The sequence below is a fragment of the Dendrobates tinctorius genome, unplaced genomic scaffold (assembly GCF_039654945.1).
Source record: "Dendrobates tinctorius isolate UK_male_01 unplaced genomic scaffold, ASM3965494v1 ptg000219l, whole genome shotgun sequence".
NCBI classification, from domain to species: domain Eukaryota; kingdom Metazoa; phylum Chordata; class Amphibia; order Anura; family Dendrobatidae; genus Dendrobates; species Dendrobates tinctorius.
In genome coordinates this window covers 2735316-2757887 of record NW_027361886.1, presented here as the reverse complement: position 1 = coordinate 2757887, position 22572 = coordinate 2735316, and the positions used below count along the sequence as shown (strand labels likewise).

General features: G+C 46.7%; 1 protein-coding gene across 3 annotated transcripts in view; it reads right to left on the bottom strand.

The window, feature by feature from the left end:
* Positions 1-22572, bottom strand: part of SLC25A42 (solute carrier family 25 member 42) — a 65162-nt gene extending 42590 nt beyond the window's left edge. Inside the window, exons 1-2 of one of the 3 annotated variants that reach the window (XM_073555114.1) lie at positions 22427-22572; positions 4866-4985 (exon numbers count right to left, since the gene is read on the bottom strand). In XM_073555114.1, the coding sequence (XP_073411215.1) occupies positions 4866-4949 (84 nt within the window). In that variant the 5' untranslated portion in view covers positions 4950-4985; positions 22427-22572. Of the gene's footprint in view, positions 1-4865; positions 4986-22426 lie in introns of those variants that run through there. The other 2 variants (XM_073555115.1, XM_073555116.1) reach the window with 2 other exon arrangements.

Genomic DNA, 22572 nt, shown 5'->3' with positions numbered 1-22572 from the left:
TGATTCAGCTAACTTGTGCAAAGAAGAGGGGGAGGGGTAGAAGGTGAGTGTCAGTATGCTTATTAGAAAATCCACCAGACACGCTTTAATTACAATATTAAAAACTTTGAGGGTATGTGCACACAGAGTTTTTTGGTGGTGCGGATTTTGTAGTAAAATCCACAGATAAATCCTAAGGACTAAAGTCCTGCGGTTTATCTGCGGTTTTGCACCTCATAATGGATGAGGTGTGAAACCGCAGCGGTTCTGCACAAAAGAATTGACATGCTGCGGATTGTAAACCAAAGCAAAACTGCGCGGAAAAATCCGCAGCCTGTGCACAGCGTTTTCCAGTTTACCATTGAAAACAATGGTACTGTCAACGCACCTAAATCTGCTGTGGACCCACAGGGCCAAAATTGCTGCGGATCCGCAGCAGAATCCGCACCGTGTGCACATAGCCTGAGCTGTAGGCTTTTTTTTTTTTTTTTTTTTTATTTGTTGATGTAGTGAGAAGAGAAGCTACAGCCCTAGTGTTGTGCTGGGGGCTTCTATATGTAGACACTTCAGAGGATTGCCTCACATATCAGCTTTCAGTTAGGTGTAAGGGGTTCAGCTTGTGGAGGGATTCTACTGTATGGCTGAGGATGCCATTTTACAGAGAGAGAGACCTGCGCAAGCTCATCTACTAGAGGAGGTGGTCAGAGGAATGTACATAGTGGCTTCTTTCACTAGCTGTTGGTACTGTGTGGTGGCCATAGTTGCTGTGGTTCTGTGCTTGAGGGGCCACGTGGTCTGAAGTCATGGGGACTCAGTCTTGCAGAATAGGTGCTGTGAGGCACTAGGCTGCCAGTCATGCTGGTGTATTCTCGCTGCTCCTTCAAGGCTGTAAAAAGTTAGGACCCACAGAGGTTCACCGTGACGTGGCAGTGGGCTTCATACAGTCTGATCAGAATGTTAAACGAAGAACCACATGTTCAGTTTTGTAAATTTTTCCCTGGCGGCATTACATTATGTACGATTTTTGGTGTGCGATCCATGTTCTTTTTCTACAGTTCAGCATACGGGTTAGTATTACTAATGCTAGGGAGTGCATGCAAAGTATCAAGAGGTACTTGTATTGAAAATGATGTCCTAGTTAAGAGATATTTAAATTACAAAAGTATTTATTTGCAAGAGGACTGCAGCTTTAACTGCATGTTATACAGTGGCACAAACCAATAGTGACACTCAAGGCAAACCATAATTTGTCACAATCAAACAACTTTAACCTAATCTTATGATTCTCCCCATGTAATCTCAGGTCTTGACAAGATCTTCTTCTATGCTCTGTCCGCTCGTCATAAATTCTTGTCCAAGATTTTTCCTGTGCATCCTTCATACTCTAACTTGCTACCTTAGCCCATGATGAAGCACTTAACACTACCTGAAAACACATATATTCAAAAATTCCCACAACCTCCAATAACTCTGTTGTCATGCAATCCCACCTGAGCGGCTTCCAATGCCGACTGTCTCCATCAGTATTCTTTAGATTGTAAGCCCGTGAAGGCAGAGTCCCGCTATTCCTGTGTGCCAGTCTGACATGGTTAGATCATGCCGACTCTACTTTCCTTCTATGTTCTCTCTCTTCACATGTATAGCCTCCAGGAATTAATGATGCTTTAAAACAAGCAGCAACACATATTTGCACTTTCACAATATAGTGACTATAGGCCAGGACTCTGCAACGTAATCATTTTACTACATCACGATTAGTGTTTTTTGATAATATTACGCAGCACGGACCGGCCTAAGTCTGTGCCTAGGGCTACACTAAACTAAGCAGAGTCCTTCTCCTGCTGGGCCAATATCTTCAGTGCACGTCATAGGATTTTACAGCACACCATCACTCTAGGCCAGGGGTGGGGAATCTCTTTTCTGCCGAGGGCCATATGGATATTTATACCATCCTTCGGGGGCCGTACAAACTCCGCCCACAAAGTACATCCTGACTCTGGCACTGGTTTCATGACTTAGTCTTTCATAGCATGCCCTTCAATGTTCAGTAGTGAACACTGTGTGTGTGCTAACAGAGCAAGAAGAAATTAATGAGCTTGTGGCAATCAAAATACAGCTCCCTGCCCAAGAATGCAGTCCCTGAGAATCTGCCCGGGGGCCTGGCCGTAAATGGCCCAGGGGCCTGAGGTTCCCCATCCCTGCTCTAGGCCAATGTCTTCAGAGCACAGCAGGTAGCCCAGAATAAGGACAAGGACATGGCTTGGTTTAGTGTAGCAATGTAAAAACTGGAGGCAGCCTTTAAACAACAATATTTTGCACGTCAAATATCCATTGTGTGGTCATTTTGACAGATTCCATTTTAGAAGGTTCTATAGAAAATTTCTTATAGACATAACAAATGCAAAGAAAACCAAACAGACTCCCTTTATTTGCCTCAATTTTCTTTGCAGTTGAATAATAGAAAAAGTCACATGAAACGTAGAGATCTCTCTATGCCTTATTCTCCCATGAATGGGTTATTCAGTCTCACTTCAGGAAATACATTTCTGGAATACATGCAAACATACTAGTTTATATGTACAAAAAAAAAAAAAGTCTGCATGAAAACTCTGAGTATTAACACAAGACTTCGCAACATTGAGGAGGTTCTACAGTATCAATTGTAACAAGACTTTCACAAAGGCTCACATGACTTATCCACCGTGTGGAGTTGAGCGAATTGGTTCGGATTCGCCCATCGAATCTGAATTTGTCATATTCGTGCCATATGGATTCCCTTTTGATTGCGGATGTATATTTGATGAGCTGTTTCAAACAGATTTGGTAATTTCGACTCTCATTGACTCTAATGACATTCTGCAGTGTTCGACGAATATTGCAAAAACATAGTCGCTGCAGATCGGATTCGGAACCAAATCCGAACAAATTCGCTCAACTCTAGCACTGTGGCACACTTTGCTTCATAGAGGAGTTGTATACACTTGTATAGAGCAAGGCCACACCATCTAGTTAGGGGGATTCACAAGTCTGCAGTCACACAGAGTGACTGCAAACTTATTGATTTGGACTGGACAACCCCTTTAAGATAATGGAAAACTCTCTTTAAAGATGACCTGTCATTTGCTTAAAAAAAAAAATAAAAATAAATGATGGGAGTTCAAAAAAAAAAAAAAAAAAAAAAAAAAGCAAATTAGTTTAGTTTTAATTAATCATTAAAATCTATGGGCCCAATTCATCATAGCTTTCACACCAGAACGTAAGTGTTGAAAAGTCACAATCTTGGAACTGTGTTTTTTTTTCCCCCAGATGTAGAATCTTGCATTTCTCCCTGTTAAATACCAATCTATTAGCTGCTGCCTGAGTTGTTTAAGCTTATTTAGATCCTTCTGAATCGTTTGTCTTCTCTAGTGTTAGCTATCCCTCCTAAGCTTTAAGGTACTGTCACACTTAGCGATGTACCAGCGATCCCGACCAGCGATATGACGCGGTCAGGATCGCTGGTACATCGCTAAGTGATCGCTAGTGAGCTGCCACACAGGCAGATCTCACTAGCGACATCGCTGTGGTCGGGGGTCGCTACTTACCTGTCAGACGAGGCAATCCTGCGTCCTCACGCCCGCGTCCACGCGTCGCTCGTCGTCACAGCAGGAAGCCCAGCAGGAAGCTGAAGACGAGAAACAGTCCAGCCTGTTCTCGCGCGATCAGCGATAAGCAGCGGGGGAAGCGGGTTGTAGGTAAGTATCACACACAGCGATGTCGCTAGCAATATCGCTATAACGTCACAAGTTATAGCGATATTGCTAGCGATATCGCTTAGTGTGACAGGCCCTTTACATCGTCTGCAAATTTGATTAGTTTACCTTCAGTTTCCTTATCTAGATCATTTATAAAATGTTGAACAACACTGGGGTCAGGACAGAGCCTTGTGGTTCCCCACTCGAAACACTTTTCCAATTGGATGTGCAGCCATTTATTACCACTCTTTGAGTACGATCACTGAGCCAGTTATGAATCCACCTAAACGTAGCCTTGTCAATCCCATACTTGGTCATTTTTTCAATAAGGATAGTATGAGATACCTTATCAATCAAATGCTTTGCTGAAGTTGAGTTTTAATAGATCTACCGCATTTCCCTTATCCACCCAGTCAGTGATTCCATCATAAAAGGAAATTAGATTAGTCTGGCATGACTTGTTAGCTACAAACCCATGCTGGCTCCGGCTAATTACTGTATTCTTATCCAAGTACTTACATGCTGTTTAATAATTTGTTGAAATATCTTTTCTGGTATAGAAGTATGGCTCACTGGCCTGTAATTTTCTAGCTCCATCTTCTTTCCTTTTTTAAAGATAGGGACAACATTTGCCCTTCTCCAATCTTCTGGGACTTCTCCTGTTTTCCAGGATTTTTCAAATATTCTGGCTAGTGGTTCTGCAATTTCCTCTGCTATCTCTTTCAGTAGCCTAGGACGTAATTCATTTGAACCAGGAGATTTAAATTTATTTACCGTGAATTAGCTAATTGTTCCATCACCATCTCTGTTTATGGGTAGAGTGGATTATTTTATTCCTTCCATGGCACCATGAAGATCAGTTGATGTTGATGATGTTGACACAGATGCAAACTATGGTACTTCAAGAGAAGAGAAGTACCGTAGTATTGCTCTTTCATTCGTCCTATAAATAACTAGCATGCACTAGCATCCAAGCTGAGTGCTACTGTTAAATGGATATTTGCATTAGCATTCCTCATTAAACACTATTCTTTGGCAAGCGTAACATGACACTATCACAATATGTTAGAAGGTATGTGAAAGCAACACATTAAATGTCTCTAACTGCAGAAGGTGGTAAAAAGGCTCTGCATTTCTTGTGTAGTCTCTTACCTCTGACACCATAGCAGAAGGCAGCACAGTGTGTGCCCCATTTTTGCTTAGACCCACTTGGTTTTCTTCAATACCATTCTCCATACCACGATTGTTCCTAAAATAAATTGAAAAAGAACCCTTGAAAGAAAAAAAAAAAAAAAAGTTTTCAGATCAATATAGAAAAAAAATGCTAAAACATTACCCCCAATTAAAGGGGTGTTCTAAAGATTAAAAGTTACTCCCTCTTCATGGAATAGTGGATAACTTTCTGATTGCCGGAGGTCCGACCACCTTGGCCAGCACCAATGCTGAGAACCGGGAGCAGTACTGCACATGATGACCTCTCCTGTACTCAGCCAAGACACTCGCGATTTGTAGGGGACAAGGCGGTTGAACCGCAAGTGATTGGAAAGTTATTACCTATCCAGTGAGTAGGGTATAACAATTTTAAAACTTTGGAACACCCCCTTTAAAGAAGCAATCCCATCAAAGCTTTTATCCTAATTTATTGCAATCATTTTATACTTACAATTGCTCATTTTGCTTTTCTACCCAGCTAATTACTCTCGTTTCCATTAGGTCTATGACATTGTGTGATTAAAGACGGACTAGCTGAATCCTCCTAAGCTCTATGTAGAAACAAGAGGTCAGTTTTCCCAGTATGGGTCATTAGTCACTACAAAAGTCAATTGGGGAGGGGGGGGGGGGGGAGCAGAGCAGCTTGGTCAGGAGTGGAAGAAGGGAATGATAAATACAGGAATGAAAGACGTCCTGTTTCTACATAGAGCAGAGAAAAGAGAAGAATTAGCTGTGTAGAAGAGCAAAAATGAGAAATTGTAAAGCCCCCGTCTCACATAGCGAGATTGCTAGCAAGATCGCTGAAGTGTCACCAATTTTGTGACGCAACAGCGGCTTCGTCAGCGATCTCGTTACATGTGACACGCAGCGGCGTATCGTTTTCGGGATCGCTGGTGTGCCGCTAAGTGAAACGGGACCCTTAGTACACAGTGCTGTATAATGATAACTGAAATATATTAAGAGGATACAAACTGTGATGGGAGTGCTTCTTTAAGCCATACCCAGTCAGCATTTTGTGTGTGCCAAAAAAAAAAAAAAAAGAAAAGATTACACATATAATTTGCATTTATCACATACAATTTGTTACGCTGGAAGAGGGGGACCGATGAAAGAAAAAAGTTATCCATATAAAAGATGGACATTATCCAAATCAGCTGATGTGTATGGGAATGCCCCCACTCTTCCTCCCATCACACATCAGAGGAAAGGACATTCTGGATGTCCACAGTCCTCATCCTTTGTTTTCACAGGTAGAATGCTAAAGCGGTGCATGAAGATTGAGAAATGTAAGCATTGAAGAGCCTTTAGCACTCACATGCGCGCCCCTTCAAATTATAAGTATAGTCTTTTCTATTCAAAATTACCAACATGCAGAAGCGGAGATCTGCCCCTGTGGGAGGAAAAGGACACGCTAGATCCCCCTTATGTAGGTGTGCGACATGGGAAGAATTCAGATTTTGTAAGCCCCTTTAGGTCTTAAAAGATTATTCCCAAGATGATACATTATCCCCATCTATAGGAAAGGTACTCACTGCTGAGACTTTCAACAGTTCCAAGAAACCGGACTCTACAGAGCCTCATTTTAAATGGAACACATTTCAATGACTGTTTCATTCACTGACTACTAGACTCAGCAATCCCATAGACAATGAATGTAGAGAAGGCTGACAATGCACACTTGCCCTCTTATTCAATACCTCCCCTCTGCAGATCCCTGGTTCCAGAGTCCCATTCTCTGGATTCCAGGGGCCCCCAACTGGTTGACCTCCAGTGATCAGTAAGTTATCGCCTATCCTACAGATAAGGGATAACCTACTATATGAGGAACTAGCTGAAGAGCCCGGCGCTGCCTGGGCATAGTAACTAACTGTGGTTCGTTATAGCAATTATAATTATCCTCCATCCCATAGTCCCGTGCCCATATACCCATCATACATATCCATGATCCCATAGGCCCTGCCCATATACCCATCATACATATTCTCCATCCCATTGTCCCATGCCCATATACCCATCATACATATCCTCCATCCCATAGTCGAGTGCCCATATACCCATCATACATATCTTCCATCCCATAGTCCCGTGCCCATATACCCATCACACATCCTCCATCCCATAGTCAACCATTATGATATCATAATGAGCGGCGGGGCTTGCAACCTATGACGACATCAGCGTCGCCATGGCAACCATTATGACATCATAATGAGGGGCGGGGCTTGATACACACTTTTTCCCCATTATGTAGATAGGGGCAAAATTATTTGGTGAATTGGAACGCTCGGGGTTAAAATTTCGCCTCACAACATAGCTTAGGACGCTCTCGGGGTCCAGACGTGTGACTGTGCCAAATTTTGTGGCTGTAGCTGCGACGGTGCAAATGCCAATCTCGAACATACCCACACACATACATACACACACTTGAGCTTTATATATTAGATTACCCTTTGAGGTTATGTTCACATGATGTGCATTTGGGTAATTTTTTTAGATTTTTGGCAGCAATTAATCTAATAGATGCACCTTTTCTGGGCGGCTGTGGACTGCTATTTTTAGGCTGGGGGGGGGGGGGGGAATATCCTTGGACCCTTGCCGGCCTGAGAATATCAGCCCCCAGAACGCTGCTTTAGCTTGGCTGGTTGTCAAAAATGAGGGGTACCCCTCACCGTTTTTTATTTATTTAAATAAATAAGTATAAAAATCGGAGCGGGGACCCCTCTATTCTTAATGACCAGTCAGACAAGACTCACAGCTGGGGGCTGCAACAGTCAGCTTCAGCAAGCCTGGTTATCAAGAATACAGGGGAACTCACACTGCTTTTTTTTTTTAAATTTTTTATTTACAGCGCAGGCACCAGCTGATGAATACTCCCATCAGCCATTCCTGCTCTTACTGTTGTTAGCGGCAGAGGGCATTGGCTGATGGGACTACTGCTCCACCAATGACCGGAGGTAAGCTTGATTCTTCCGATCATAGCTGCAAACTCACGCTCTCATTTGACAGCGTGGGAACAGCAGCTGTCTGACCGGCAGTGATTATTTTACCGTCAATCATGCACATAACAGCGTGACAAACACCCGAACAATAACACGCACTTCCTGGTAAAGTCCGTGTTCGGTGTCCATGCCCGAACTGTAGGTGTTCGGTACAGACGCCAAACTTTACTGTTTGGATTTTCCCCATCTCAAAACACAATATTAGGCTGGTTTCACATTTGCGTTTTTTAGCGCTGGAAAAAAACGCATACGTGCGCATGCGATTTTTCCCCTATATTTAACATGGGTGCGCATACCTGCGCACTTGTAAGCGCATGTATGCGATTTTCATGCGCTGCGTTTTTTTGGGGTGTGCGTTGGTATTTTCCAGACGCTGCATGTTGCATTTTTTGGCCCTTGAAAAAATCGCATGCGCACGTATGCGCACGTTTTGCGCTAAAAATGGCCATTATAGCCTATGGATGCGCATACGTGCGCACTGGCATGCGCAGGTATGCGCTTTTTTAGCGCAGCGTTTTTTGGGTGGTGTCCACTTTTTATCCTAGTTAGAATCTTCTAAAGTCCAAAAAAAAAAGGCTATATAAAGGAGGTGCCTGCCAAAACTCTGCCACTACTACACTAGACAGATTGAAGAGCAGACATTCAACCAAGAACCCATTATATCAGCGAAGAATGTGAGTATATTACATTATATGCCTGTCCTTTTAAATTATGTATGTACTAATGATTTTTATTATTTTTACATGCAGTATGTCTTCAGAATCGGAGTATTCCCCATCGCGGCAGGAATTGGCGCAAGCAGACCGTGAGGTGATTATTTTCGTGCATCTGGTAAGTATATCTGCTGCTTCTCCAAATCTCTTACGTTTTTTTCAACTTTCAGACATCGTCATCATCATCTGCGGACGGGAATAGTGAGGGCGAACAGCAGGAGCAGCGAAGCCAAGTCCCGGTGGTGATACGTAATGTAAGTATCAAATGATTTGTAATGTTTTTTTTTTTTTTTTATCTTCTATTTTTACTCTTTTTTTTTTTTCTTTTTTTGTAACTTTTTAGTCAATTTAAATTTGATTATTCTAATGAATGTGTTTTGTCTAGGTTCCACAACGGGATGAAGACGTCTACCTGGATAATGAGCAGCTCATCAGCCTGGTCCAGGAGCGTTCGCCGTTGTGGGACAGCCGTGACCGGCTGTACAAGGACAATGTGGTGACACGGCGGCTATGGAATGAGGTGGCCGCAGCGTTGATGGATGGCTGGGACAGCGCCACAGCATCCGCCAAAAAGGCGTTTAGTGAGTATTTCCCTGCTCTGTATTGTGCCGCAGTGACTGTTGTCCTTGACGGCACTGTTGGGTTTCGTGCTAGGCGTATTCTAGCAGGAAACCCAACAGTGTCATCGTGGTCTACAGTGACTGCTTTGAGTATTGTATTGCTACATTGTGCCGCAGTGACTGTTGTCCTTGACGGCACTGTTGGGTTTCGTGCTAGGCGTATTCTAGCAGGAAACCCAACAGTGTCATCGTGGTCTACAGTGACTGCTTTGAGTATTGTATTGCTACATTGTGCCGCAGTGACTGTTGTCCTTGACGGCACTGTTGGGTTTCGTGCTAGGCGTATTCTAGCAGGAAACCCAACAGTGTCATCGTGGTCTACAGTGACTGCTTTGAGTATTGTATTGCTACATTGTGCCGCAGTGACTGTTGTCCTTGACGGCACTGTTGGGTTTCGTGCTAGGCGTATTCTAGCAGGAAACCCAACAGTGTCATCGTGGTCTACAGTGACTGCTTTGAGTATTGTATTGCTACATTGTGCCGCAGTGACTGTTGTCCTTGACGGCACTGTTGGGTTTCGTGCTAGGCGTATTCTAGCAGGAAACCCAACAGTGTCATCGTGGTCTACAGTGACTGCTTTGAGTATTGTATTGCTACATTGTGCCGCAGTGACTGTTGTCCTTGACGGCACTGTTGGGTTTCGTGCTAGGCGTATTCTAGCAGGAAACCCAACAGTGTCATCGTGGTCTACAGTGACTGCTTTGAGTATTGTATTGCTACATTGTGCCGCAGTGACTGTTGTCCTTGACGGCACTGTTGGGTTTCGTGCTAGGCGTATTCTAGCAGGAAACCCAACAGTGTCATCGTGGTCTACAGTGACTGCTTTGAGTATTGTATTGCTACATTGTGCCGCAGTGACTGTTGTCCTTGACGGCACTGTTGGGTTTCGTGCTAGGCGTATTCTAGCAGGAAACCCAACAGTGTCATCGTGGTCTACAGTGACTGCTTTGAGTATTGTATTGCTACATTGTGCCGCAGTGACTGTTGTCCTTGACGGCACTGTTGGGTTTCGTGCTAGGCGTATTCTAGCAGGAAACCCAACAGTGTCATCGTGGTCTACAGTGACTGCTTTGAGTATTGTATTGCTACATTGTGCCGCAGTGACTGTTGTCCTTGACGGCACTGTTGGGTTTCGTGCTAGGCGTATTCTAGCAGGAAACCCAACAGTGTCATCGTGGTCTACAGTGACTGCTTTGAGTATTGTATTGCTAAATTGTGAAGCAGTGACTGTTGTACTTGACGGCACTGTTTTTTTTTATCAACAGTGGACAAAGTCCGAACACGTTGGCGTTCGATCAAGGACCGCTTCAACAGTGATGTTCGTGCTGAGGGCCAGGTTCGCAGTGGATCTGCGTCAAGGACCAGAACTAGATACCGTCACTATCACGCGTTGCAGTTCCTAAGACCGGTCCTTGCCACAAGATCGTAAGTATTATACATTTTGGGTTTTTATTTTTATTAATCTGTGTTTTTCTAATCCACAGCTGATGCTTCTTGTAAAGGCATGGTAGTAATGATTTTCCTTTCTTCCACAGCACCTGGAGCAGCACCCTGCAACCTGGCCCTGGAGCGGTCCTTCGTCGGACGTCCTCTGACCCGTCCCAGCCATCCGACAGCCAGGAAGCACCTTGCAGGTCCCACACACACACAGCTGGTGACCAGGAAGCTGGGCCATCAGGTGTTCCCCTGTCCCAGGTCTCTGCCACTGGTTATGCGGGCACTACCCGCCAGCGGCAGAGGGCCTTGGACAGGAATGTCTTGCCCGAGTTTATGCATTTGAGCGAGACATTTAATTCCAGCCTCAAGTCACTGTCCGACAGAGTTGAAAGCGGTTTTGCACTGATGGAACGTGGTTTTAACCACTTTGAACACCGCTTCAATTCTGTAGAACAGCGCCTTGACCGTCTGGAGGCCGACCTCAACAGACCAGCACACCATTTTTTTAGTAAGATTGAAAAGGGCATGGCGGAACACCTTAGTCCTGATCAACAGCTGAATGTGCTGCAGGCCTGCAACAATGCTTTCTTGCAGGCTATGCAGCATAATCGGTACGGTCAGCAGTCAGTGGCGTCCTTTCCACCTGTGCCACCATTGACTCGCTTCACCTCACTACCGACTTGTGCTGCATACCACTGCACGGACACCTCTCTTCAAAGGCTGGACACCCACCGTTACACCACCACAAGTCTGAGTGCAGCTGGTCACTTCACCGACACCACCATGGCAAGCGCTGCTCCTGTCTGGAGCACCACCGCCAATCCCATGCATGCGTGGAGCTCAGCCACCACTAGGCAAACATGGAACAGCCCTGCCGCTACAACAACATGTAGTAGCCCTGCCACCACCACTCTGCAAACCTGGGCCATCACTGCCGCCACCAGTCCTCCTGCAAGGACGAGCACTGACCAAGAAGAGCAGCATCAGCCACCTCAGCAGCAGCAGCCAACTCAGCAGCCGCCACCTCAGCAGCAGCAGCCACCTCAGCAGCAGCCGCCACCTCAGCAGCAGCAGCAACCACCTCAGCAGCAGCCGCCACCTCAGCAGCAGCAGCAACCACCTCAGCAGCAGCAACCACCTCAGCAGCAGCTGCCACCTCAGCAGCAGCCGCCACCTCAGCAGCAGCCGCCACCTCAGCAGCAGCCGCAACCTCTGCAGCAGCAGCCGCCACCTCAGCAGCAGCAGCCATACCAGCAGACGGGGGACCTACATTCCATATTTGCCCCTACTTCAAGGCGAAATCAATCAAGGCGGGCATTGGGCCAAAGTCGGTCCAGGCACACAAGCCTACGGCGACATGCCATTACAACTAATGTAACTGAACAGATTTCCTCTCCTACAAGTGTTCCAAGTTTAATTCCCTTAACTGGACTACCTTCCCCCACAAGTTTTGTTGCCCCTTCCCCTCAAACACCGTCTTCAACTGCAAGTGTTGCATATTCCCTGCACACCCCCAAATTGAAACCATCTGCCCCCAAACGCCGTAAAAAATAATTTTTAAATTTTTTTTTTGTGATAAAAAATAAATTTACATTTGTGGTTCACCATTAATAAGTTTCATTAATGTTGTTTGCGCCGCTCACACACACTGATGGGTAAATACATGTTAAAAACCAACCCAAGGGCTAGTATAGTCATATGTGAAATAACATGGACTAGTATAGTCATTCAAAGGCCTAGTGTAATAACTCTAGTTTTACCAAATAGAATCTGGTTTCATGAAAAACAAATTGTTGAAACTTGTCTAAAAAATAAAGTTTCTTTCTAGTTTCACCACTTTGTTTTTGGTGAAACAAGATGCTAGTTGTTTAAAATGCTAGTTGTTAAAAATCGAGTTATTACAGTAGGCCTTGGTATGACTATACTAGGCCGTGGTATTTCACATATACTACTAGCCCCAAGGCCTAGTATACTCATATTTGAAATACCACGGCCTAGTATAGTCATTCCAAGGCCTAGTGTAATAACTCTAGTTTTACAAAATAGAATCTGGTTTCATGAAAAACAAACTGTTGAAACTTGTCTAAAAAATAAGTTTCTTTCTAGTTTCACCAGTTTGTTTTTGGTGAAACAAGATGCTAGTTGTTAAAAATCTAGTTATTACAGTAGGCCTTGGTATGACTATACTAGGCCGTGGTATTTCACATATTACTATACTACTAGCCCCAAGGCCTAGTATACTCATATTTGAAATACCACGGCCTAGTATAGTCATTCAAAGGCCTAGTGTAATAACTTTTAATGGAGCAGATTACATTCATCCACTCAATGCTGACTTGTATTCCCCATGGACTTTCATTGGGGTTGGGTTTTGAGTGTTGTGTTTTGAGAAAATCACATACTTTGTTTTAAACTATTTGCACAATTTTATCTTGAAAAAAAATGGTTTCCTGATTCATGGCCTGCAGCTTTGCTCATTCCAATATATTTAACGCAGACTAGCAATGCTGCATTTTAACTCGTATGTGTATTTACCTGCCCAGGTGTGTGAACATAACAAAATTCAGTTATACATGGGAAGTTTTTTAATTAATCGGAGTTTAAAAAATATAGTGCACTCAGTAATGGTATCAAATAAGGATTTTTATTACCATAAACAACAACATTACACCATTTCATCTTGCCAGTGCACCCGTCCTACATCAGAAATAAAGTAGGCCGCAAATTTGTCCCTCATTTGGCCAACTTCAACGGATGACCTGAGAGTGTGCTGAGTGAATTCAGGCAATGGGTTAGGAGCATCATCGTCCAGTTCAAAGGTCGGGTGCTCTTTAGCCATCACAAAGTTATGTAGAACCACACAGGCCTTCACCACCTCATCGACTGTTTCAAGTTTAAGATTAATGGCCGTGCCCAGAATTCGCCATCTGGAAACAAGAATCCCAAAAGCACACTCGACAGTTCTTCTGGCCCTGGTCAGCCTGTAATTAAAAATTTTTTTGGTGTGGTCCAAGTCCCGGCTGGAGTAGGGTTTCAGTAAGTTTCCGCACATTTGAAAAGCCTCATCGCCAACCATTACAAAGGGCAGTGGCGGAGCTTCGGTGTGAGGAAGAGGCCGTGGCATAGGGAAATTAAATTGGTTGCCATACAACCTCCGGCCCATGTCTGAGTTTTTAAAAGCCTGCGAGTCATTACCACGGCCAAATGCTCCAATGTCCACTGCTACAAACATACATCCGGCATCCGCAATTGCAATGAGTACTATTGAAAAGTACTTTTTGTAATTATAGTACTCAGATCCCGTTCTTTGGGGTTTGATGATCCGTATGTGTTTCCCATCAACAGCTCCCAAACAGTTGGGAAAATTGCATACTGTCCAGAATTTGTCAGCAATTTCCATCCACTTTTCAGCGGTGGGCAGGGGCATAAATTCTGGGCAAAGAACATTCCAGAGAGCCCGGCAGGTGTCAGCAACAATTCCAGACAAGGTAGAGATTCCAATACGGTACTGGAAGTGTAGTGAGGATAGGGTTTCTCCAGTCGCCAGGAATCTGTGAACAGACAAAGAAGTAAAATTAATATTTATGTATATTATTTTTAAAAACTATAAAAAAAATATTAGTACATTCACGAAAACTAATTACCCAAGGTTTTGAATACTAAATTTACAAAAAAAAACATCAGACCACACCCCTTTGTTTTTAAAACATACCGTAATGTCACCAGTAGCCGTTCCTCAGGAGGAATCGCACGACGGAGCTGTGTGTCCTGTCTCCGGATGGATTGTTGGACACGAGCAAGCAAATCCATGAAACTTTCGTGGGACATCCGGATATAATCAGTAAATTTCTCCGGGTTTGCACGTAGCTCGCTGTAGAGGGTGTGGTATGCCCCACGGCTCTCCCGGAGTTCAACAATCGGATGTATCCACAAACGCCGCCGTCTTCGCTGCCTCTCTCTCTTCCTTTGTTCATGGCAAGCAACTGCATACGCCTGAGCCATCGCGATGTCCAAATCCAAGTTGAAGTGAAAACTCTTCCAGCGCAGATCCATGGTCACGAGAAGAATCAAGCAAATGTGAAGAATACTGTAGACAGGGTGTATATATATTAACATACCACACCCACAATGAAGTCCCATTGGTCTTGTGTGTTGTTGAATGGTTGTTTTTTCTTTTTTGTGGGGTTTTTCCAAAATCTGTAAAAAAACGCAAACGCACAAAAAACGCATACAAACGCGCAAAAACGCTGCGTTTTTTTCCTGCATGCGCATTAAAATGCTGGAAAAAAACGCAGCGTTTGTATGCATTTGTATGCGTTTTTTTAATGCGTTTTTTTGCGGGAAAAACGCGCTGCAAAAAAAAGCAAGTGTGAAACTAGCCTAAGGCTAGTGTTTTAATGTTATGGTTGATCAGTTTGAGAGAATATGAATAAGTTTGAGTATTTATGGCCACGCACTGTCACTTTTTCTCATGGTTTAAAAAGGAGGCAAACCTTCATGTAAGATAAATGAACTTCCACCAGAATTTACTGTGGCAGTGATCAACTTTGAAAAAACACGGCAATTGTCCTATACAAGGACAATTATAACTCAGGACATGCTGCTATTCGGACAGCAACGCCACAACATGTTTAGCAATTTATCACTTGTTGTTAGACCAGCAGAGGTTGCAATGACTATCAATGTCACTAAATGAAAGCTATAGACTTGTCCCATGTCAGGTGTGACCTGCCATAAGACGTGCACTATTAGCACAGTTCTTCACTACTTACTATGTGTGCGTGAGTGAGACAGATTTTATATGTGCCAGAATGGAACACGAAGCTGTAGGGGTTAAATTAAAGGAATAGAATTTTTTCCGGGCATGCTCAGTTTTAAATTCCGGACAGCGACGGATCCTGTGCCCATAGGCTTCCATTATAGCCAACGATGGATGGCGCTGGATTCGTCGCTGTCTGACTTTTCAATGTACACAAAAAACGTTCCTGTGTCCGTTGTCTCCGTCCGACGGACAAACAATTTCCGACGGATCCATCGAACGATGGATGAAACGTGCGCCCATCCGTCGCAATCTGTCGTTAATACAAGTCTATGAGAAAAAAACGGATCCAGCAGCATCGGTCGCTGGATGTTTAACTGATGTGTGAAAGAGGCCTAACAAGACTATAACACTTTCACCTGCAACCAGTGCACATGAAACTGATCCTCCTGGGCGGTATGCACTGCACAGGAACGCATACTATACCCTACTTGCCCCTCAAGAAACAGCACTGAGAGAAGCTGGGCAAAGTATAAAAGCAGTAATACAGCAAGTAGGGCAGTCATTATCATGCAAGTCCAATACTTTTAGAATAAAAAGTTCAGCCACTCATTATGCTTTTAGCTTCAGTATCTTACCATTTTCAAGATCTTTGTTCATTGCCACTGGATACAATTATTCTTGCTTACATCCAGACGTTGACAATTTTGCAGATCTGCTCAAAGCTGAGAGTTTGTTGCAATTGCATTCAATGACAACAATCCTACATAAGCCAAGGGTGGCCATACACATGGCGGCAGCCTCTTGGCACCCATCGGGCATATATATAGTGGACACAAATAGCATTCATCCAGCCGCTAGTGAAGGTATACGAGTACGGTAGCTTAATAGGGTTCCTTGGTAACGATCACTGATAACGTAGAGCCATACTTATCATAGGAGCCTGAACAATAATTCTCATCACTGCTCAGCTCCACATGCAGGAAGGGAGTGGTGCTGCAGAATCCCACCAGTTAGTTATCCATAACTGTCCTTCCTGTGCTATAGTTACCGTCTTGGGAAACATACATATAAAATGACAATTGGGCGTCCATATTTCCCTCGTCAATAGGGCGTTTCCTAGAAATCCAGCACGCAGATTGTGGAACAAAAGACATGATTATTTCCAGGGCAAGATGCCATACATGGAAATAAGACGCCTACTGATTGCTGAAAATATAGTTCTGTATTGTGCTACTCAGGAGGCTGAAGGGCTCAGCTCGTGCATGCACAGAGCAGTGTACAGGCTCAGCAGACTGTCTCTGGAGCCACACAAAACTTGGTGCACGGGCTCCTACACATTTTCTACCAGCTAACAACTTATTGGCACGTGACTTTTTCCAGGAGGAATAGCACATGGTTCAGAATTATTATGTTGTCACAAATGCCATTATTTACTAAAACAAATGTCAGGTAGTGTGACAGGTCCTCCTCAGCTACAGCACTCAAGGGATTGTCTCAGTTTTCAAAACAGTGGCGCAGAAGAAATGAAATATTACATGGTGACTAATGTGGGGGCTGTTTTGGCTCATAAAGAGGGTAAGCAACAGCAGACTGATCTCGGCTTGGGCTACATGACATAAGATCACAACCAATTGTGAATGTGGCAACAAGGAAATTCTGCATTTTTGGATTTCTGGTGACGGTCCAGACCATATACACAGTCATGATTTGCAAACCCACTGTAACAACTCACTGAGTAGTCCTGACCTAGGGCATAAGGGCCGTGGTCATCTTAGAGATATTAGTAATGTTTTCTCTCCATATCATCACCTAAGGTGTGACAAACCTTGATAAAATGCCCCAAACAGGTGTGGGGAAGCCCAATTCTCACACAAGTAGAAGATTTGCTAGAGCAAAAAGTCATCTGAATGGTAAAATAACCTTTACGTAAGTATTAGTTTAGCTCTGTGAGTCTTATAATACCAGAACAGTTGGAATTATACTCTGAGCAGAAGGTCTATTCAGAACTGACTGAGCCTAGATGGGGATTACCCAGATTCATGGCGGCTTAATCCATAGATGCTCCCCGCTCTGTGTACTATGGCCGTGAAATATAGAGGCGCTGTCCATACTGTAGCCATGTAATCTGGAGGCGCTCCCCACTGTCCGTACTATGGCCGTATAATCTAGAGGCGCTTCCCACTGTCCGTACTATGGCCGTATAATCTAGAGGCGCTCCCCGCGGTCCGTACTATGGCCGTATAATCTAGAGGCGCTTCCCACTGTCCGTACTATGGCCGTGTAATCTAGAGGCGCTCCCCGCGGTCCGTACTGTGGCTGTGTAATCTAGAGGACGCTCCCCGCTGTCCGTGTAATCTAGAGGTGCTCCCTGCTGTCCGTACTATGGCCGTGTAATCTAGAGGCGCTCCCCGCTATTCATACTATGGCCATGTAATCTAGTGGCGTTCCCCGCTATTCATACTATGGCCATGTAATCTAGTGGCGTTCCCCGCTGTCCGTACTATGGCCGTGTAATCAAGAGGTGCTCCTCACTGTCTGTACCATGGCCGTGAAATCTAGAGGCGCTCCCCGCTGTCCGTACAATGGCCATGTAATCTAGTGGCGTTCCCTGCTGTCCGTACTATGGCCGTGTAATCAAGAGGTGCTCCCCGCTGTCCGTACTATGGCCGTGTAATCAAGAGGTGCTCCCCGCTGTCCGTACTATGGCCGTGTAATGTACAGGCGCTCCCCGCTGTCCGTACTATGGCCGTGTAATCAAGAGGTGCTCCCCGCTGTCCGTACTATGGCCGTGTAATGTACAGGCGCTCCCCGCTGTCCGTACTATGGCCGTGCAATCTAGAGGTGCTCCCCGCTGTCCGTACTATGCTCGTGTAATCTAGAGGCGCTTCCCGCTGTCCGTACTATGGACGTGTAATATAGAGGCGCTCCCCGCGGTCCGTACTGTGGCCGTGTAATATAGAGGCGCTCCCCGCCGTCCGTGTAATCTAGAGGTGCTCCCTGCTGCCCGTGTAATCTAGAGGAGCTGTACGTACTATGGCCGTGTAATCTAGAGGCGCTCCCCGCTGTCCATACTATGGCCGTGTAATCTAGAGGCGCTCCCCGCAATATGGCAGTGTAATCTAGAGGTGCTCCCCACTGTCTGTACTATGGCAGTGTAATCTAGAGGCGCTCCCCGCTGTCCGTACTATGGCAGTGTAATGTAGAGGGGCTCCCCGCTGTCTGTACTATGGCAGTGTAATGTAGAGGGGCTCCCCGCTGTCTGTACTATGGCAGTGTAATCTAGAGGCGCTCCCCGCTGTCCGTACTATGGCAGTGTAATCTAGAGGGGCTCCCCGCTGTCTGTACTATGGCAGTGTAATCTAGAGGCGCTCCCCGCTGTCCGCACTATGGCCGTGCAATCTAGAGACGCTCCCCGCTGTACGTACTATGGCCGTGTAATCTAGAGGCGCTCCCCGCAATATGGCAGTGTAATCTAGAGGTGCTCCCCACTGTCTGTACTATGGCAGTGTAATCTAGAGGCGCTCCCCGCTGTCCGTACTATGGCAGTGTAATGAAGAGGCGCTCCCCGTTGTCTGTACTATGGCAGTGTAATCTAGAGGCGCTCCCCGCTGTCCGCACTATGGCCGTGCAATCTAGAGACGCTGTCCGTACTATGGCCGTGTAATCTAGAGGCGCTCCCCGCTGTCCGTACTATGGCCGTGTAATGTAGAGGCGCTCCCCTCGGTCTGTACTATGGTCGTGTAATCTAGAGGCGCTTCCCGCTGTCCGTACTATGGCCGTGTAATATAGAGGCGCTCCCCGCGGTCCGTACTGTGGCCGTGTAATATAGAGGCGCTCCCCGCCGTCTGTGTAATCTAGAGGTGCTCCCTGCTGCCCGTGTAATCTAGAGGAGCTGTACGTACTATGGCCGTGTAATCTAGAGGCGCTCCCCGCTGTCCATACTATGGCCGTGTAATCTAGAGGCGCTCCCCGCAATATGGCAGTGTAATCTAGAGGCGCTCCCCACTGTCTGTACTATGGCAGTGTAATCTAGAGGCGCTCCCCGCTGTCTGTACTATGGAAGTGTAATCTAGAGGCGCTCCCAGCTGTCTGTACTATGGCAGTGTAATCTAGAGGCGCTCCCCGCTGTCTGTAATATGGCAGTGTAATCTAGAGGCGCTCCCCGCTGTCTGTAATATGGCAGTGTAATCTAGAGGCGCTCCCCGCTGTCTGTAATATGGCAGTGTAATCTAGAGGCGCTCCCCGCTGTCTGTAATATGGCAGTGTAATCTAGAGGCGCTCCCCGCTGTCTGTAATATGGCAGTGTAATCTAGAGGCGCTCCCCGCTGTCTGTAATATGGCAGTGTAATCTAGAGGCGCTCCCCGCCGTCTGTAATATGGCAGTGTAATCTAGAGGCGCTCCCCGCTGTCTGTAATATGGCAGTGTAATCTAGAGGCGCTCCCCGCTGTCTGTACTATGGCAGTGTAATCTAGAGGCGCTCCCCGCTGTCCGTACTATGGCAGTGTAATCTAGAGGCGCTCCCCGCAGTCCATACTATGGCCGTGTAATCTAGAGGCACTCCCCGCAATATGGCAGTGTAATCTAAAGGTGCTCCCCACTGTCTGTACTATGGCAGTGTAATCTAGAGGCACTCCCCGCTGTCCGTACTATGGCCGTGTAATCTAGTGGCGTTCCTCGCTGTCCGTAGTATGGCCGTGTAATCAAGAGGTGCTCCCCGCTGTCCGTACTATGGCCATGTAATGTAGAGGCGCTCCCCGCTGTCCGTACTATGGCCGTGTAATGTAGAAGCGCTTCCCGCTGTCCGTACTATGGCCGTGTAATGTAGAGGCGCTCCCCGCTGTCCGTACTATGGCCGTGTAATGTAGAGGCGCTCCCCGCTGTCCGTACTATGGCCGTGTAATGTAGAGGCGTTCCCCGCTGTCCGTACTATGGCCGTGTAATGTAGAGGCGCTCCCTGCTGTCCGTACTATGGCTGTGTAATGTAGAGGCGCTCCCCGCTGTCCGTACTATGGCCGTGTAATGTAGAGGCGCTCCCCGCTGTCCGTACTATGGCCGTGTAATCTAGAGGCGCTCCCCGCGGTCCGTACTGTGGCCGTGTAATCTAGAGGCGCTCCCCGCTGTCCGCACTATGGCCGTGTAATCTAGAGGCGCTCCCCTCGGTCTGTACTATGGCCGTGTAACCTAGAGGCGCTTCTCGCTGTCCGTACTATGGCCGTGTAATATAGAGGCACTCTCCGCGGTCCGTACTGTGGCCGTGTAATCTAGAGGCGCTCCCCGCTGTCCGTGTAACCTAGAGGTGCTCCATGCTGTCCGTACTATGGCCGTGTAATCAAGAGGTGCTCCCCGCTGTCCGTACTATGGCCGTGTAACCTAGAGGCGCTTCCCGCTGTCCGTACTATGGCCGTGTAACCTAGAGGCGCTTCCCGCTGTCCGTACTATGGCCGTGTAATCTAGAGGCGCTCCCCGCTGTCCGTGTAACCTAGAGGTGCTCCCTGCTGTCCGTACTATGGCCGTGTAATCTAGAGGCGCTCCCCGCTGTCCGTGTAACCTAGAGGTGCTCCCTGCTGTCCGTACTATGGCCGTGTAATCTAGAGGCGCTCCCCGCGGTCCGTACTGTGGCCGTGTAATCTAGAGGCGCTCCCCGCTGTCCGCACTATGGCCGTGTAATCTAGAGGCGCTCCCCTCGGTCTGTACTATGGCCGTGTAACCTAGAGGCGCTTCTCGCTGTCCGTACTATGGCCGTGTAATATAGAGGCACTCTCTGCGGTCCGTACTGTGGCCGTGTAATATAGAGGCGCTCCCCGCTGTCCGTGTAACCTAGAGGTGCTCCCTGCTGTCCGTACTATGGCCGTGTAATCAAGAGGTGCTCCCCGCTGTCCGTACTATGGCCGTGTAACCTAGAGGCGCTTCCCGCTGTCCGTACTATGGCCGTGTAATCTAGAGGCGCTTCCCGCTGTCCGTACTATGGCCGTGTAATCTAGAGGCGCTCCCCGCTGTCCGTGTAACCTAGAGGTGCTCCCTGCTGTCCGTACTATGGCCGTGTAATCTAGAGGCGCTCCCCGCGGTCCGTACTGTGGCCGTGTAATCTAGAGGCGCTCCCCGCTGTCCGCACTATGGCCGTGTAATCTAGAGGCGCTCCCCTCGGTCTGTACTATGGCCGTGTAACCTAGAGGCGCTTCTCGCTGTCCGTACTATGGCCGTGTAATATAGAGGCACTCTCTGCGGTCCGTACTGTGGCCGTGTAATATAGAGGCGCTCCCCGCTGTCCGTGTAACCTAGAGGTGCTCCCTGCTGTCCGTACTATGGCCGTGTAATCAAGAGGTGCTCCCCGCTGTCCGTACTATGGCCGTGTAACCTAGAGGCGCTTCCCGCTGTCCGTACTATGGCCGTGTAATCTAGAGGCGCTTCCCGCTGTCCGTACTATGGCCGTGTAATCTAGAGGCGCTCCCCGCTGTCCGTGTAACCTAGAGGTGCTCCCTGCTGTCCGTACTATGGCCGTGTAATCTAGAGGCGCTCCCCGCTGTCCGTACTATGGCCAGGTAATCTAAAGGCGCTCTCTAAAGTAAAAAGCCCTTGTCCCAACTAGTCATAATGGGGTCGGACCCAAAAATTAGATTCATGAGTCATATCAATCTACTTTTTTTGGGTCCGACCCCAATCTCACAGTTTGGAGATTTACAGAGTTTCTGGGAGTTGTAGTTCTCCATTTAGCTTACATTCCTGTGATGGCAAACCATCTGCAAGTGGGCAGGATGAGGTGCCAGTGTCAGACTGACTCGCTCGCATCCAAAGCCAAATTCCTATAAACAAAATGCAGAGCGCTCCCCCTGGCGTAGATGACACAGAGGCATGCGAGCACAAATATGAATGCTGAAGGAGCGCCGTGAGAGGGCGGGTGTCACACTGCCACTACAGACACACGGGCAATTGTGGGGCACGCCCGCCAACAGGTGACAGTCACTCACTCACCTCTTCAACCAGTCTTCACATACACCCGCTTATACACAAGCCGTCCACTCCAGGCCACCGTACCGCAACCGCACGGACTGAGTAGCCCGGACACGCCCTTCACAATGTTGTCCGCGGACAAGGCTAATGCAATTGGTTTGCAATAC